A 16,796-nucleotide genomic window follows, 5' to 3' on the forward strand; every position below is an offset into this window, starting at 1 on the left:
GCGAGATGCAAAACCAGCGGGTCGATCACAATTAAGCCTGGCGGTGAGGTTAATGCTACTTTTCACGGCAATCAAACAAAAGCGTCAACATCGCGCGGATGTTTTGTGGCAATCCAATTGCGGTAGAGATATTTCAGTCTGGACCTTAAACTGCACCGTTCACTGAACGAAACACCTCCACATGCCGTCTGTCAACGCCGCTGCCGTTGATCATCACCAACTTTTCCCAGACACTTGCGTTGCCATGGTGTCAAAATAATGATCTAACGATCTGCACCGACAAGGCGCTCACAGATCCGTGACGCAAGACTTTGAAAGTATCGGGGAGAGGTTTGTCGTAACGTACAATGCACACATATACAACGTGAATACGTTCGTCTGATGCAACAAACGAGCTTGATGATGTAAAAGACAGAGCTGTGTCCTTGTAGGCCTTAAACCTCTGGGTGAATTCAGAGTTAAGGAGTGACTTCAGATTCAACTGCACACGCCCTGTAAACACCGAGCTTGTACGGGCATGAGTGGAAGCGTTACGTATGGGCTTGTAACAGACAACAGTCAAAAGGATTCTCTGGTGTTGATGCAACTCCCCCCGCGGCTAACTCAACGACTTTTTTTTTTTTTTTTTAAATGTTATTGCTGTGATTTACCCGTAACTACGGCGACAGCTGCTCCCGCTCCGCATCCCGGTGACGCCGGGATGAGTCAGGTGGACTCACCTTATAACGCTCTCCCTCACAACGCCGTGCCTCTCACCCCTCCTGAGCATGTGTGCCTCATGTGACGGAACATCGCTCACTTAATCTGCACACCTCCGGGTTCAATATGAAGCGCCCACGTTATCAACAAATGGGATGCAAATTCTCTCTGGGATTCATAACTAGGGAGGTGTGATTTTGCTCCTACTATCACTTCCAGGTGTAGGAGCCCCACCTATAATCTCAGGGAGGCGCCCAACCCGAGGAAGACAGACAGGAGGGGTCGGAAAGGGAAAGACTGAGTCAAGTGTGCAGGTTTTCTCTCTTTTCTTACCTGTTGATGTGAGCTGAAAACAATACCTCTCCAAGCAGCGGCTTCCAGACCTCAGCGCCTCACCCGCTTCCTCATCATTTGTTGATGGAGAGATTTCACTGGCACCTTGAAGGATAAAAGGTACTGACCTTCTTTTCTTCTTTTAAAGTAAAAGTTTGGCTTGGAAGGAGCCTCTACTTATGATTATCTTTAATAGTTTTAAGACGGCCGCTAAACAACAGCAGCTATTTTCTCTTTAATATTTAGTGACATTAATGGAATTTGTGTTCATTTAAAAGTCGAATAACACCTGTTATAATTGACTTATAATCATCATGATGCTTAGAGATTCATATTTAAATCAGCTGATTGAAACTTTACCAACCACACAACTTCAGGTCAGTGATGGGGCAAAGTTGAGCTCATATTTATCCAGTATTAAAACTACCAAAAGGTCATCTTTAAATCTGTGAAACAAAGGCGCCTCTATGGGCTGGAGGAAGTGACACTCAGCTATCAGGAGCGACCATCTCGGCTCGTCTCTCAGCTCCCCTCTGAACAGCAAAAACCCTCATGTGTGGCGACTCTCTCCGTCTCCTTATTCGTGCTTTTCTTTCCCAGTCTTCACCTCCATGTTGTCATCGGTTCTCCTTCCAGCCTCAGCCCTGGCTCACTCTTCCCTGCCTTGTTCTGGCATGTCCCTACACTCCCTCCTCTCTTCACTCTGCCTGTCAAACTTCTCTTCCATGCTGCGACCTCTTTGTTATATCATCTCCCATTTCACCCTGCTTGCTCTGCAGCACACTCTTTTACGCATTTAGGAAAACGTCTGACAGTCAAACATGTATTTTGTGCCGATGGGCGCTGTTTTGGTTTGTTTCAGGAGCAAAGGCCTGCCATATCAAAGGAGATTTAAAAAGAAGGACTGAAGCCTCATGTGGGTCTCCGAGATGAATATGGCCTTTTCATCCAAGAAGCACGAATCCCTCTTCCCCCTCCTCTTCCTCTTCTACGTCCCTCTCACCTGTCTCTGCCAGTCAACCAACAACAGCTCAGTCAGCCCGACCTCTTACTTAAACGTTACCTCCCTGAAGCGTGTGCCGGGCTGCGGCACCGGACTAAACCCAATCTATAGGTACCTGTGTGACCGGCAGGCAGCGTGGGGCATCGTGCTGGAGACCCTGGCCACTTCAGGCTTCCTGCTCAGTGTCTGTCTCCTCTTCGGCCTGCTGCTCTGGTTCCTGTGTATCTGCGTCTCGGCCCGGCACCGTCGCGGCAACATCGGAGGCATCGTGGCCTGCATGTCCATGTTCCTGTTGGCCACGGCCGGGATCTTCGCCATCACCTTCTCCTTCATCATCCGCCTCACCCCTCAGACCTGCCCCACCCGGCTCTTCCTCTTCAGCGTGCTCTTCTCCCTCGCCTTCTCCTGCCTGCTGGCTCGCTGCCTCGCTCTGCTGGGCTTCGCAGCGGCTCGGGGCTGGGGGGAGCCGGCGGTGGCCCTGGGGCTCTTCGCTGTGCAGGTCATCATCTCCACCCAGTGGCTCATCCTCGTGTTGGTCCGGGACAGGAAGCCTTGCGAGTACAGCCAGGAGGAGTTTGTCATGCTGCAGATCTACGTGCTGTGCCTCCTGGCCGTCAGCTTGATCCTCTCCCTGAACTTCCTGTGCCGCTCCTGCTTCACGTACGGCTACAGCTACGGCGAGCCCGCCAACCAGCAGTGGAGGGTACACGCCACGCTGCTCTTCCTCACGCTGCTGCTCTCTGCCTGCGTCTGGGTGGTGTGGATCGCCATGCTGACCAGGGGGAACCCTGAGCTGGGCCGTCGGCCGAGTTGGGATGACCCAGTGATTAGCATCGCCCTGGTGGCCAACGGCTGGGTGCTGCTGATGGGCCACGGCTTGTCCCAGGTTGCCTTTTTCTGCAGGGGTGAGGCCACGTCCAAGGAGCTCCCTCTGAGCTTCGCAGGCTGGACCAGCCCCAGTGCTGATATCCCCGGACTGCAGAGCCCGAAGGAAGGAAAGGAAAACGGGAGCTTTGAGAGCGATGGGGAGAGCGGGAGAGGTGAGACGATGTCTTCTTAATTAAAAGGCGCAACAGAAAGAACATCAGTCTGAAAGATTCATTTCGCAACAAAGAGGACACAGAAAACCATTAAATGTTCACAATTGAGTTGAAACCAACAAATTAATGAACAATCAGGAGTTAGTTTCTGCTGTTTGACCAATTGATTAACTAGATAATTGTTTCTGCTCCAAAAACAGCCTCGTGGAAAGTGAAAGTTTAGACTCAACGAATTCCAAATGAGTTGCTAATACCTCCAAAATCAACAAATGTAAATCCCACTTAGAGCGAGATTATGTTTGTTTTCTTAACGACAGCCTCTGTTGCACCAACTGACTGTTAAGGATTAATGATAAATACATTTAGAAAGGAAGCGCAGTAGCACCAGTAAAGTCGGTCACAAAGCAATGTCATCTAAAGCTTGCAAATGTTGGTTAGCATTAGCTGACATAAACTACAGGTGCGTCCAATTAATCAAGTGTGTGTTGCTGGCTTACCCTTACAGAAAAAAACAACAACACGTTTCCACGTGACACACGCGTGATCACATGTACGACACATGTTTGCCACATGTTGCAACCATTAGCTGTATGTAAAAGTGGATTTATAGCTTCCCAAGTAGAAAAATGGGGCCAAAGCGGAAGTCCCTTAAGCTTGTAATACCACCGAGCGCCGCTAGAGGCTGCAACATGAAATAACATGGAGAAAATATGGGGGAAAGTTTTCACACGGGGAATCTACACGTTTCACGTGAATTTTGAGCACGGGTTTCTGCATATTTGAAATTCATGTCTTTTTTTCTGTCATTTTTAAGGGAAGATGGTGTCATTTATTCTCCATAGTCTCTTACATTTTTTTTTTTTAAATTTTAAATTTTTTTTTAATCAAATGTTAATTATTGTCCTCATGTACAAATAGCCGTGTATCTGAAATCTAAGTCAGGTTAAATAAAACAGAAAAAAAAGGAAACATTTTGGCAGCAAGTGGGAGATCCACTGACTGACATTCGTTTGTGCTGAAATATAACCGCGAGCCAAAAATGAATATGGAGTCCGTGTCCAACAGAACCAAATTAATTCTGCTATCAGTCCGCTCGGCTCTCACTGTGGGCCTTCCTGATGAGCAGCATGTAATGACCTGATAATGAGCTAACTGTATCATGTGTCTCCCTTCAGGCAGGAGAACCCAGCCATCGCTGCGATCACCCTACGACGCTGGATTCGCCATGACAGTCAGTATTAAAACCATTTAAACACACACACACACACACACACACACACACTGGACTCCACATTAAACACTGTGACCTTTTGCTGCTGCAGGCAGTTATGGCCAAGTCATCTCGTAGGGTTAATGAAAGCGCAGTTCGTCGTGGCTGTTAATTGCGGCGACGTGATGAATGTGTGATGATATGTGTCGTTGTGTGTTTCAGGAAATCGACCCTGACAAAGATTACACCATCCCCCGGCCCCAGACCACCAACTACAGCGAACCGTATGATGAATATTACGGACATGATTAAAAGCACACGTTTCTGTCCACCACACACACACACACCAAATACAAAAAGCAGAAGGTGGCCCACTACATACACTAAATCTGTACAAAATACTAATTTCCTTGTCCGTCCATTTGAAAAATGTCCAGTAGGATGTAAAATCCTGTCCTAAAAAGGAACAACAATAAAAAAAAAAAAGAAGGTCAGCAGTATGAGTCATCTGCTTGAGTTTGTTCATGGAGGCTGGATGGGTTCAGATACTCCAGCTTTCTCCAGGCAGGAAATCCACATGACAAATGCTTAGTGGAAGAGAGTCTCTTTAATGGTGTGCATGTGTATGTGTGTGTGTGAGAGTGTGTGAGTGTGTGTGTGTGTGTGTGTGTCTTATACACAATGGGTGCTTCTCAGAAATGGTATATAATCACCCCGAGGTGATAAAGGAGGCGTGAAACTGTCACTCCGAAGGTGCCAAGCAGGAGCAGAGACATCTGTGAACGGTGGAGAGGAGGGGTGAGAGGAGGGGTGAGATGAGAGGGGTGAGAAAGGGAAAGGAAGGGAGATTAGAAGACATGAGACGAGACAAGGAGGAGGACGGGACGAGAGACCTGTCAGCACCGAGGGAGGGGCCGTGCCATCACTGATTAACATCTTCATATTCAAAGTTACATCACAGCTTCAGGGTTGCGTTGGTGCACCAAAAACAAGGAATGTATTCTGTTTGTACATAGAATGATTTGAGGAATACAAGGTATGCCTCTCACCAACATGTCTTTTGTTTGTAAAATGTGTTCTCAATAAAAAAATAAAAAAAAAAAAATCTACAAAAGCTCGACATTTGTTTCTTGAACTGTCGTATGGAGGTCTGACACTCAAAACAGGATCAGTGTCATGCTGCAAAGCAGAGGCTCATTCCCTGTGTGGTAGTATCACAAGTTGACCACCAGGGGGCAACTTCAGGGCGTACCAAGAGAAACCGAGTAGCTCAGGGTGGATACAGGAAGAGAGGAAACAAGGGCTGTGAAGTCTATGCAGGCAGTTTTGTGTCTTTTTTTAAAAAAAAATTATGCAAGTTAAAAAAAAAAAAATACTGTTTTTAAAGGAAATTTCTCACACTGTAATTAAAAATCAAGTTTGTAAGTAAAAAATATTCAAAAAATGAACAGAGTAAAATGATTTGGATTGCAAACAACTTTTTGCTTCCGGTTTTATTGGTTTTGGTCACAGACTTCTTTATTCTGCGTCTGAAACCAGCCTCTGTTGTATTCTAATGGTGAATCAGACCTCTTTGGTTTCAAGTCAAACTACAAATCGAAAGCGATTAATAAACTACGCAAGAAATATACCGCAGTTAAAGTCAAAGAAAAAGATTTGTGTTTTAGCTGCAGTATAGCACCACAGACCACATGGCTTTATAATGGCACTATATTATTTACAAGAGAGAGGATATTTAAATTCTACTGCACGGTCTGAGATGGTCTGTTCTGCATTTTTTCTCCCGCCGTGGCCAGTGGTGATGTGATGTGGTGATGTGCCATCCTCAAAAGGTCAACTCCTCACTTCAATAGATGCAATCTTTTACACATGCCCCTTTTATCAGACGGCCTTCAATCTTTCCCTCCAATTAGCCCAACTTCAATTACTCAGAGAGCATGCCATCAAATTGGCAATTGGCCTCTTGTGCATTAGAGCAATTAGCAGGGATATGAGGTTTCCTGCCACATCCAGCCCATTTACGGCCATTAACTCCAGATGCAATTAAAGATTGCTCCAGATTGGTGTGTCCCCCCCGCCCCCCGGCAGCGATGAGGAAGTTTGGAGGTGGCAGAAGAGCTTATCGAGCAGTGGATTTGTTTTGTTTTTTGAGTCCGGAGGAACAAAGAGTCGAGAGCCGATGCAGCTCGGGCGAGTGGGATTAATCGTGCGCAATCGTTGGCTCCATCAATCATCTGACTCGCAGGAGCAAACGCACCGAGAGGGGAAAGTTTGTGGACGGTCCTGAGGAGCGATTCCTGGGGACGCTTGTTATCAACATGATGCAACTCTGCTGAACCCTCTACCATTACAGACCTTTATCTCTCCTCAGTTTAGTGGGGTTTGTACTATTTAAAGCAGCCTCACTCCTGACTGGATAACAAAACACTGCAAAGAAAATGATAAGGCCGACACAATCGTGGGAAGGAAATAGCATAATGGTGACCAGCTCCAAAAATGTGCTCTATCACCTCCTGATAACCATTTTGTGCCGAGGCCCGCGATGATAAACCCGAGAGGCGACAATAAGTATTCAAAGACCAGAATAAAAACCAAACAGTTTATTTCATATATACATTCAATAATAATGGAGAATAAACAGAAGGCAGACACAAGGATGGCAAAATAGAACATTGTGAGAAAATACATGTCACTTATTTAAAAAACAAAAAAAACAAACAAAAAAAATCACTTGGATAAATGAGCTTTTGAGAGCATGTGACAAAAAAAACAAAAACAAAAAAAAACAACAACAACCTCCACATGCAATTCGAAGCCATTTATCAAATCGCTGTACAAAAACTCCCACTGGGTTGACTCGAGCACAGTGCGGTGAGTCGGGGTCAGCGGCCAACAGCTTTCTGTGTCCTCCCGGCACACCTCTGTGGTTAGTTTGCAGCCTCCCAAATAAGATTTACTCCAATTAGTAGAGCCACACACACACGCACGCACGCACGCACGCACGCACGCACACACACACACACACACACACACACACAACAAGCCAAGCCAAATCAGGAGTCGCTGTCGCTTCCACCACCTCGAACACCAGCTTCTTGCCAGCTGGATGAGCGAGGTGGAGATGTTGCCGAATGAGCATATCTCCGTGGGCGGGTTCATAACGACACTCTGTAGCAGCCTTGAAGCGAACTGCTCCCGGATCAGCGGTCTCACCGAGCAGCGTACGCCTGGATTGCCATATGGCGGGCCATTGGAGTTTTATTTTAATTGTAAAAGCAAAACCACGGGGGTCCAGACACACCGAATTGAATTGAACACATCTGATATGACTGGTGATTACCACGACGACCACAGAGGCACAGAGCAGAAATAACCCAGATTATTGAAGCGGACCGAATCGGCTGCAGCGTTGCCGCTCGGCTCCTCCCCCTCCGCACCGCGACACCTCCCGTGCCGGGCCTTCACCGAGATTCCTCGTCGCTGCCGTCGCCTCGCATCGCATAACAGCTCTTTCCACCTCCTGCGGTGCGAACACCCTCCGCCTCAACTACCTCCTCCAGCATTTCGAATTCATGCACAAATGAAAAGTAAAGACCGACACCCTTTCCTCTCTCGCAAAAGCATGCATAGCAACACTTCTGATAATACTTGTCAGGAATAATAAAAGACAAAAAAAAAAAAAAAAGAGGTAATGCTCATCAAAAATACTCATTGGACCTACTGCACACAGTTTCACAATCATACAATACAACATGACCCTTCCTCGCACCGTCCGCTCCACCCTGAGCACAGTGTACCCCCCCGAAGAAGAAGAAAAACGACAGCGGGGGACGTTGTTACTCTGTCAACTCATGATTAATGGCTCAGCTTCTCACCTTCACCACGTCCCTCGACTAAACACCCACACGTCGTTTCATTGTTCAAAAGGCAGCCACTGCTGGGCCACAGGGCCCTTTTGACATCGCGTGGACATGCGGGGCCGAATGTAATCTGGCCACTGCAGGGAAACGAATCTGAAATATCCCCTCGTGTCTTACCTGTCTTGTCCGTGTCTCCCTTAATGACTCCACCTGCTCTGATTTCCCTCGTCCGCATCTACACTGTGTTCACGAGTTAGCAAAAAAATAAAAACAAAGACAATAAATAAGAGCGTGGACCGAGTTCGATTTAACAGCATCGTCATTCCCAAAAATCGCTGCAATGAGTTTCCCAGGGTGCTGCTACGACTCTGTACTGCAAAATACAGCTGCAACCCACAGATCAAACATGGAGCAAAAAAAAAAAAAAGGCTGAAAGTAAAGGCAACAAACAGGCACAAAAAAAAAAAAAAAAAAGAGAAATACATCAGGACCAAAAATGTGCTTTCTTCAGAAAAATCTTTGGAACCAAAAAGGTAAATAAGAGTAATAACATAGTGAGAGTATATGGAGATGAAGCACATACAGGACACAGACTTGGTCGATAAATGGTTTGCCAGTCCTTTTATGATGCCTTCAGGTGCGCAGGTAAGGAAAAAAACCGTTAAAACTACAGAGAATGAACAATCCCAGAGAGCATGATGAGGGACCTAAAAATCACATAATGATGTGGACAGCTAGTGAAAAGAATAAATATACACAGTAAACTGATCATGAAGTCTCATTATTGTTGGGTTATTTTTTTTTTTCCTTTTTTTTTCTTCATTATAGGAGTGAAATCTCTGTTTCAATGTGCTTCACTGTGTTTCTAATCTGGGATGTCCTGCAGGGATCTGCTGTTCTGCCGAGTCGAGATCAGACACCGTTTCCGGGCGGCAGAGTTCGAGCACAGAGCAGCCCGGAGGCAGAAATATCTCGATTGGCCGGGAGGGATCCCCGCACGCCGTTTCCCACGGGGGAGTTCCCGCTTTGCTAAATCTAGTTCATTTGTGTTTCTTGTGTGGTTCGCTGTCCGTCCAATGAGTTTTCATTCACCGCGTCGCCGCCACAGCTGGAATGTCTGACGTTTTCTTTTTAAAGGAGATAAGAAATGTACAATGTCTGTTTCTTTTTTTTTTTTTTTTCTTGGAAGAAGTATGATGAACAGATCAAGAGGCCGGGAGATGCAAAGAGTTTTTTTTTTTAAATGGACAAAGATACAGCGCCAGTTCAAAACCGACTTCATCTTAGTGTTGCACTCGTGGTAATTAATAAAACATGTGCAGACGAGCAATAGGGACAAATCAATGGCTCTTGTTGATGGGGGGAAAAAAAAAAAAAAAATGGAGAGTTTCATCTGTTTATATAAAGACATGTCGTTGCAACTTCTTCTCAACTGCAGCAAAACAAAATGGATGCAAGAAAAACTGAGGTAATGCAGAAAAAAAAAAACCTTTTTTTTTTTTTTAAATGTTTTGCTTTCTTTGCGTTTCCTTTTCCACCCAGCGGGAGTTGTGAAATGTTAGAAAAATGACCAAAAAAAAGAAAAGAAAAAGGAGACATGCCATAATGTTCATTGTTGGACAACAGTGGTTTCTGTCAGTTGGATGCGGAGCAGAAGTTTTCCTCCGGCTGATTGTTCGGTTTTCCATTTTTGCAAAACAAGAAGAATTCCTCCATCTTCTGTATGGATCACTCCCATTTATACTTTTTTTTTTTTTTTTTTTTGTCCATTATTATACGACGGTGAACCAGAGGGAGGACGACTGTAGAGGAGAGAGCTCGATGTCAATGTAGTGTTTAAAAACAGAAGTACCTTTTTCTTTAGTAGTGCTGTGCGCTGCGGCAGTTCTACAGTTCGGTGCAGACCGACACTAAAGGAGAATGCAGAGGGCACTGGATACTTGGTGCTGAATGTATATCGGTCTGATTACAGGGCAGTGGATCAGTGGATTTACTGGGAGTTTGGAGATTTTTAGGGGAAAAAAAAAAAAAAAAAAAAAGGTTTGTAGTGTGAAGGGTCACACAGGAACAGCGGTCGCGCTCTCCTTCCCGTTCCCAGAGTGTTTTTAAAAACCGTCTTAAATTGTGCCCCGGATAGTTTTCAAAGTAGCAGGCTCCAGCTTTTTATGTGGGAGACGCTCCAGGCAGTTGTTTTTTTTTTCTCCCATTGTTCTCAGACGAGTTCAGGAACAGAGTTGATGATGTGGCAATGACCTCTCTCGCCACAGAAAAACCAAACAAAAAAGAAAAAAAAACAAAAACAAAAAAACACGAGTTGTCGTAGAGTCTGCCTGCAGAAAAATGGAGGGGAGCTCCTGCCAAACAAAGAGCCTGAAAAAAGGGGTTTTTGGAGCAAAGTGAAATTCCTTGGGTGGGACTTGTGGTTTTAGTACGGAGCAAACCTACTGTATCCTGCCCGGTATAAACTGGCCTGGAAGAGACAAGAGGGGACAACACGGGCATGAAACGCAGTGAAAACATCTGGAAACAACCACAGTGCATCTGTAAAATGCTGTTTATATATAGCGTTGTACAACCAAATCCACAAGTCATACATTTATTGATCCATGACTGCTAACACATAATTCAATTATTTACTGTTTTTCCAAGCTTTGTGACCCAGATTTTGTGAAATGTCTTCCAGAGGACAGGCAAGAAAAAGTCCAGCGGTCGAGCCAAAGAAAAGCCCCGCTCCCCTCCCCTACTTCGGGTTCTCCCAATAAACAAACCGCTTTTTTTTTTTTTTTTTTACCATAAACCTTCCCCTTATTAAAACGACGACTCATTTCTGTTGTGGGTGTTTGTGCAGCGGTAGAGCGAGTTTTCTTACCATGGCTCCCACTCCGTAAGCAGCAGCAGCTGGAGTTAACGCGTGGTACGGATCTGTAGTGTACACCCGGCCGTAACTGGCAAGACAAACACCGCGTACAAGAGGTTACTCATTTAAAGCTTAAATGAAAAAGGACAAAGCTGTTAAAGGCAAGTTTGTCGAATGTTCGGACACGATGAGCATCGCGGTCACGTTCAATAAAGTTTGTACCGAAAAGTCCTCAGGTCAGCAAAAACCTACGGCAGTTTAAAGTCAGACGCGCGAGATTAAACGCGCCTCAGTGCAGTAAATATATCTCTGGACCTTTCATCCGTCATGAAGAAAAATAAACGCTATAATCATATAGTTTATAAAGCTCTGCATGCAAATTTTAGTTGATGATATTTTTGTTTTTGTTTTGTCAGATCAGTTTATATAAATTATTTTCACAATGCAGGCAGCTGCAACATTAATCTGCCCTGAAGTCTCTTAATATGTACGTTGCGTGACTGAATAAAGTTTTTTTTTTTAACGCAACAGCCGCTCCTTAACAGAGTCTGTACGCCGCTCTAAATATCCTAAAACACCGGCTGATAGACCAGACATCTTTCCATGATTCGATGACTACTCCGAAATATTCAAAAATCATCCAAAATCATGACGCCCTTCCAAATTGCACGTCGAGGTGTGTGTACGTGTACGTGTATGTCGCTTTGCGTCCTGGTTTGACCTCACCTGTCACTGTAGGCGGCAGCTGCGGCGGTTGCTCCGGTTACGGCGGTGGGCTGCGCATAGCGATAGGCAGCGGCGGCGGCGGCAGCAGCAGGGTAGCCTCCCTACACGCACACACACACACACACACACACAACAGAATAAACTCACTCCTCTGAGGTAGAACACACCTGAGCTAAAGTGTGTAAATGAAGGGGGAGGGGCAATAAACTGACATGAATTAAAAAGAAGTATTTGCATGTAATTATTGTATACATTAAAAAAAAAAGTGTATTATAAACAATATTTAATGTATTATTAAATATACATTTATTTTTAAAAAAAAAAGAAAAAAAAAAGAAATATGTAATCGGATAAATGTTGCAAATACTTCTCCACGTATTAAGAAAAGAAAAAACTTTTTCTTAACATTTACAATAAATAATAATAATAAAAAAAAAGGACAGCGCGTCAGTATATTGCATTCACGTATGGCGACAGAAGGAGGTGGTGTGTTGTTGGATGTGGGACAAGAAGCGCTTTATCAGTGAGACAGAGAGAGGAAATTGGGCTGTCCGAGTTGAGTTAGATTGTATTATTACCACTACGGCAGAGGGGGAGGTAAAAACAGTGGAAGACAAAGTGCTCACAGTTGAGGCCATATAGAATCCTCATTGTCTTGTCAGGACAGAAGATTCGAGTAATGAGCAGATACGTCAAGAGGACACCTACAGGCTGAGGACACTAACGGATACCAGAGTGCGGAAGTTCCAGTGGTGACGGACGAAAAACAACATTTGTTATTATAATTATTTTGTGTTCTTTGGTGAGGATTTAGAACAAAGAAAAACAAGACGGAAAAGATGGAAACAAAAGTCGCGCGCACAAACACATCCACATCCACACAGGCCTCGACTGACGCTAAAAATCATCTCCTCGCACTGAGACGGCATGCATGACCCAAAATTACAACGCAGACCGTCTAAAAAAAAAAAAAAAGAAAAAAAAAAAAAAGAAGAAGAAGAAATAAAAAAAGAAAAAACATCCCACTGCGTTCGGACCTGATCAGAACTGAGAAGAGCAAAGCACGACAGAAACACCGCTTCATTCAATGAGACTGCCTGCAGAACACGTGGGAGGGGCGGGGGGTGTTGTTGTTGTTGTTGTTCGAGGGATGGGGGGGGGCGTGGCTTTCTGGGTGAGTGGAGAGGAGGAGGAGGAGGAGGACGTGGGAGCTGGAACACACTATGTCTGCATGCAGCAGCTGATCAGCACATGCTTCAATAATCATCCTGGGAGGCGGGGGGTGGGGGGGGGGGGGCGTGGTTAATTCAGGAAGAGACCATGTTCTCTAGTTCAGCTGGAGCCCCTCGAGGCGCGAGGCTTTCAGAGCATCGCTCACCACCGGCTGACGCTGTCCAATCGCAGCTTCCAGTTTGAAAGGAATAATGCAAGAAAACTACAGTTTATGACAAAACCATCCAATTTGGAAAAAAAAAAAGAAAAAAAGTTGCACAGGCTAATGCACATTAAGAGTACAGTCAAAGGTTTCATATAGTTGTCAGGGACACCTTTATTACAGCAGTACTGGGATAATAACTACCTCTGCGGCCATTTGTGTACTTTCACAAAAGCTCCGGTACGTCTGCAGGAAGCGCTAGCTATATTGCCTCCACCCCAGGAAAGACCCCTATCGGAGCACAGGAAGTACTCTCTCAAAGATGGCCTCAGGGTATGACAGTACGTGACGCTCAGAGCCAGTACGGGGAGGAGTGCCAGTCGTCTGCCCGGTGAAAGACCCACATTTCTCAGCTGTTCTTCACCCTCCCTACAGACCTTGGGTAGAGCTCGATCCCAACACAGACCCCCAACAATACCTTACAGAAATGACTGGGAGGGCAGTTCAGAGAGCCACGGAGACAGGCGACCAAAGAAAGCCCCCCCCGCCCCTTTCCCTCCCATCATAGTAATACCCCCGTTTGGCAGCGGCCAATTTGGATATACTACAGAACAAGCAGTCAATGCCACGAGGCTGGACTGTACTCGCAGCACAGTCTGGCCAGACCTGACAGGAGTCACTCTGGACTGAACTCTGTGGACTGATCCATAGTGACAATCATTGTAATGCATCAAGCATACTCTGTTTATACAGACACAGAGAAGTTACAAAATGTAGTAAACCATAATCACTGACAGGAAGTCTCATGAGGTGAAATAGCATTACACACCTTTCTATGCCCACAATATTTATGATATACAGTAAGCTGCTGTGAGACGAGGTCCTCGTTGAGTGACACCCGGTCCTGTCCGGTCTAAATTAAACAGCTACAGCCTCGGTAAACTAAAAGGGCCCGCTTGACTTGAAGAATCTCAGTTGACTTGAGTTGGTCTCTGACAGATGATGTGCTGATCGACTTTCAGGAGGGAGCCTCAGATGACCCATGAAAAAAACAACAACAATGAAACAAACCAAAATGATTTGTTTTTATGACAAAAAAAAAAAAGAAGTATACTTCTTGATGTCACAAAAAAAGCATTTACCAGAATGAGTGAAAACCCCAAACTGCTGTGATTTTAGTATCCCTGACAAGTGTGTGCAAACATTTGACCACAGCTGTAGGCGGACTGTCATTTCTGCCAACGGGAGAACAAAATAAGAAAAGGTATCATTTTTCTTCAAAACTAGCCGACCAGACAAAAGAGACCAGGTTCTCTTTTCAACAGACTGGAAGGAAAAATATACACTCGGTACAATTTAGTAGTTTAGTAAACAAACAAACAAACAAACAAACAATCAAACAAAATCCTTCCCCACAATTGGAAAAAAAAAAAGTGCACGTTTCAGTGAGTTAGTAGAAAAATAAAGCAAAAATTCAAAGCAGTGGTACGTTTTTGTTGTTGTTGTTGTTGTTGTTGTTGTAGTAATGACTAAAAGACAACATGTTCCAGATCAGAAGATGATTCGTAAGATCAGAGGAAGTAGTACAGTAAAACAATGCACACTGTGGGTTTGGTGTTGAGTTGACCCTACCTGAGGCAATCTGGGACTAAGGACTGAGTCCTGAAACACTAGTCTATAGAGAGAACAGAAACAACCGTTGTCAACCTGGATACACACACACACACACACGCACGCACGCACGCACACACGCACACACACACACACACACACACACTCTTGTTCACACGCTCACACACTGACGCACGCTGCCGCATCCGCCTACAGAGCAGCCTTTGTAGTGGTGTTGAAGACCCCTCGATCCTATCATTAAGATTTCACAGTTTGTCTTTCTTTCTTTTTTTTTTTTTTTACTCTGCTGATTTTTAAAATTTTTTTTTTAAATAAAGCCTATTGTGTCGCGGTCGGGCGTACAAATTCCAAAAATAACCACGATTTTTTTTGTAACGACAAAGAAAAATCCTCAAGCGTAAAACCACCTCGTATTGCAAAATCTGAGGCATGTCGTGCTTGTAAACAGCTCTCCGACGTGGATTCACCATTATGCAGGCAGCTCTGTGCAGCGCATGACCGGACGCACATGCAGAATCACCCCCAGAGGGAGAGAGAGAGAGAGAGAGAGAAAAAAAAAAAAGAAGAGCAGGGGACAGCCGTGAAGGGGGGAGGAGGGGGAGGGACAGAGATGGTGTGTCGGCTGGAGGCTGAATTTTACTTACATACAAGTCTGCAGCTCCGTAAAACCCATCCTGATACACCACGCTGAGAGGAGGGAGGACACGGGAGAGAGAGAGAGAGAGAGAGAGAGAGAGAGGGGAGGGGAGGGGGGTTGGTGGACGGGTGCAAACGGGAGTGATGCACAGTCCCAAAACAAACAAACAAACAAAAAACAGAGTGGATGAAGGTCACAACACAGCAAAAAAAAAACCCGAGGGAACAGGTGGAGAGAGAGAGAGAGAAAGTAGTTATTTCACACCCATGCAGCATGCAGAGGAAATACAACTTCCATTTAAGCTCCACAACTAAAAAAAAAAAAAACAAAAAACTTTGAGAAACAACACTAGTTGTAGGGCTACTTGATAAACTCATTGAACCGAAATGAGACCATAAACTGCTTATTGTTCCCCGGCTGCAGCAAAACGACAGCAATAAAGGCCACTTTGAACGGATGGCTTTAGGAAATAATGACGGGGAGGTGCGGTTCTCAGTGGAGCAGATATGGACGAGGTATTTCCTGCATCCCCCAATTTTCATCGTGTTTAGCTTCGTTTTTTTTTTTTTTTTTTAAGAGTCCTCATAAGTAAGCAGCCACAAGGCCATTAACAAGTCAACCCCGCTTTGTTTCTGAACATCATGGCAGTCACAACCCCCACCCAGCCCCTCCCCCCTCTCCACACACACACATAATCACAGCACAGCAACGACATGCGCGGTGCACAAACTGAGGGCACAAATATAAAAAATAAATAAATTAAAAAAAACTTGAATAATTTGTAGCACGTCTGTGCACAAGGTGACTGCTTCTGCAGAATGATTAAATTTGGTTTGTGTGTTTATGCAGATCTGCTGACGGATGGTATCTGTGTGTTTATTCAAATGAAACTTGAATGGTGCAATCCCGTCAGTGCGTCATACTCCACTGAATGAGCTGGTGAGCTGACTGACAATGTGCCAGTTGGACGGCTGAAAGGAGTGAAGTGTGAGTGATGTTTGAGTGAAAGCGCAGCTGCGTTACACAGCGACCTGGTCAAATCAGAATATGGTGTTGCTCAATTGATGTACTAAACAAAAACAAAAAAAAAACGACTTTGACTTTTTATTCCAAGTCCATCTTTTATGCAAGAGCCACAGATTCGGGACGGCGACGGCACGTGAAGTCAACAGCTCTCGTTTCTAAAAGAGGCAGATTTTGCTCACCCAGGGTAGGTGGGGATGGCCGGCTGAGGCACGGCGGCCCGCACGGCGCTGTAGACGGGCCGGCCTCGGCCCCGCAGGTGGGCGCCGCGGAACGCCGCCGCCGCCGCCGCCGTCGTGGCGGCGGCCGACGGGTACGGAAACCCTGGGACTGGAGGAGACGGGGAGGACGGAGCAGGAGGGGGGGGTGGGGGGAGTGATGGGAGAGGATTTAAGGAAGAA

The 16,796-nt window shown here is 45.4% G+C and overlaps 2 protein-coding genes across 5 annotated transcripts in view; one reads left to right on the top strand and one right to left on the bottom strand.

Moving 5' to 3' along the window:
• The first annotated feature begins 778 nt into the window (after nt 1-778).
• LOC138622450 (G-protein coupled receptor family C group 5 member D) lies at nt 779-5,394 on the top strand. The gene is made up of 4 exons (XM_069701262.1): nt 779-1,152; nt 1,895-3,075; nt 4,251-4,306; nt 4,508-5,394. The coding sequence occupies exons 2-4, from the start codon at nt 1,947-1,949 to the stop codon at nt 4,595-4,597; spliced, it is 1,275 nt and encodes a 424-aa protein (XP_069557363.1). The 5' UTR covers nt 779-1,152; nt 1,895-1,946; the 3' UTR covers nt 4,598-5,394.
• A 1,476-nt stretch (nt 5,395-6,870) lies between these two features.
• Nucleotides 6,871-16,796, bottom strand: part of LOC138622451 (RNA binding protein fox-1 homolog 2-like) — a 50,491-nt gene continuing 40,565 nt past the window's right edge. For all 4 annotated transcript variants that reach the window (XM_069701264.1, XM_069701266.1, XM_069701263.1 and 1 more), the window contains 5 exons: nt 16,578-16,725; nt 15,380-15,422; nt 11,729-11,829; nt 11,015-11,090; nt 6,871-10,615 (listed from right to left, as the gene is read on the bottom strand). In XM_069701264.1, coding sequence (XP_069557365.1) covers nt 10,571-10,615; nt 11,015-11,090; nt 11,729-11,829; nt 15,380-15,422; nt 16,578-16,725 — 413 coding nt within the window. In that variant the 3' untranslated portion in view covers nt 6,871-10,570. The remainder of the gene's footprint in view (nt 10,616-11,014; nt 11,091-11,728; nt 11,830-15,379; nt 15,423-16,577; nt 16,726-16,796) is intronic.

This window comes from Brachyistius frenatus, unplaced genomic scaffold (assembly GCF_029030835.1).
Source record: "Brachyistius frenatus isolate BFR_SWC_R1_liver_20210118 unplaced genomic scaffold, ASM2903083v1 Contig_36, whole genome shotgun sequence".
Taxonomy (NCBI): domain Eukaryota; kingdom Metazoa; phylum Chordata; class Actinopteri; family Embiotocidae; genus Brachyistius; species Brachyistius frenatus.

What these genes read in the sequence shown, in the direction of transcription:
- LOC138622450 (XM_069701262.1), top strand. Translation starts at nt 1,947, where the DNA reads ATGTGGGTCTCCGAGATGAATATGGCCTTTTCATCCAAGAAGCACGAA. An exon ending in CGATGGGGAGAGCGGGAGAG is followed by an intron (nt 3,076 to 4,250) that starts GTGAGACGATGT and finishes GTCTCCCTTCAG; the next exon opens with GCAGGAGAACCCAGCCATCG. An exon ending in ACGCTGGATTCGCCATGACA is followed by an intron (nt 4,307 to 4,507) that starts GTCAGTATTAAA and finishes TGTGTGTTTCAG; the next exon opens with GAAATCGACCCTGACAAAGA.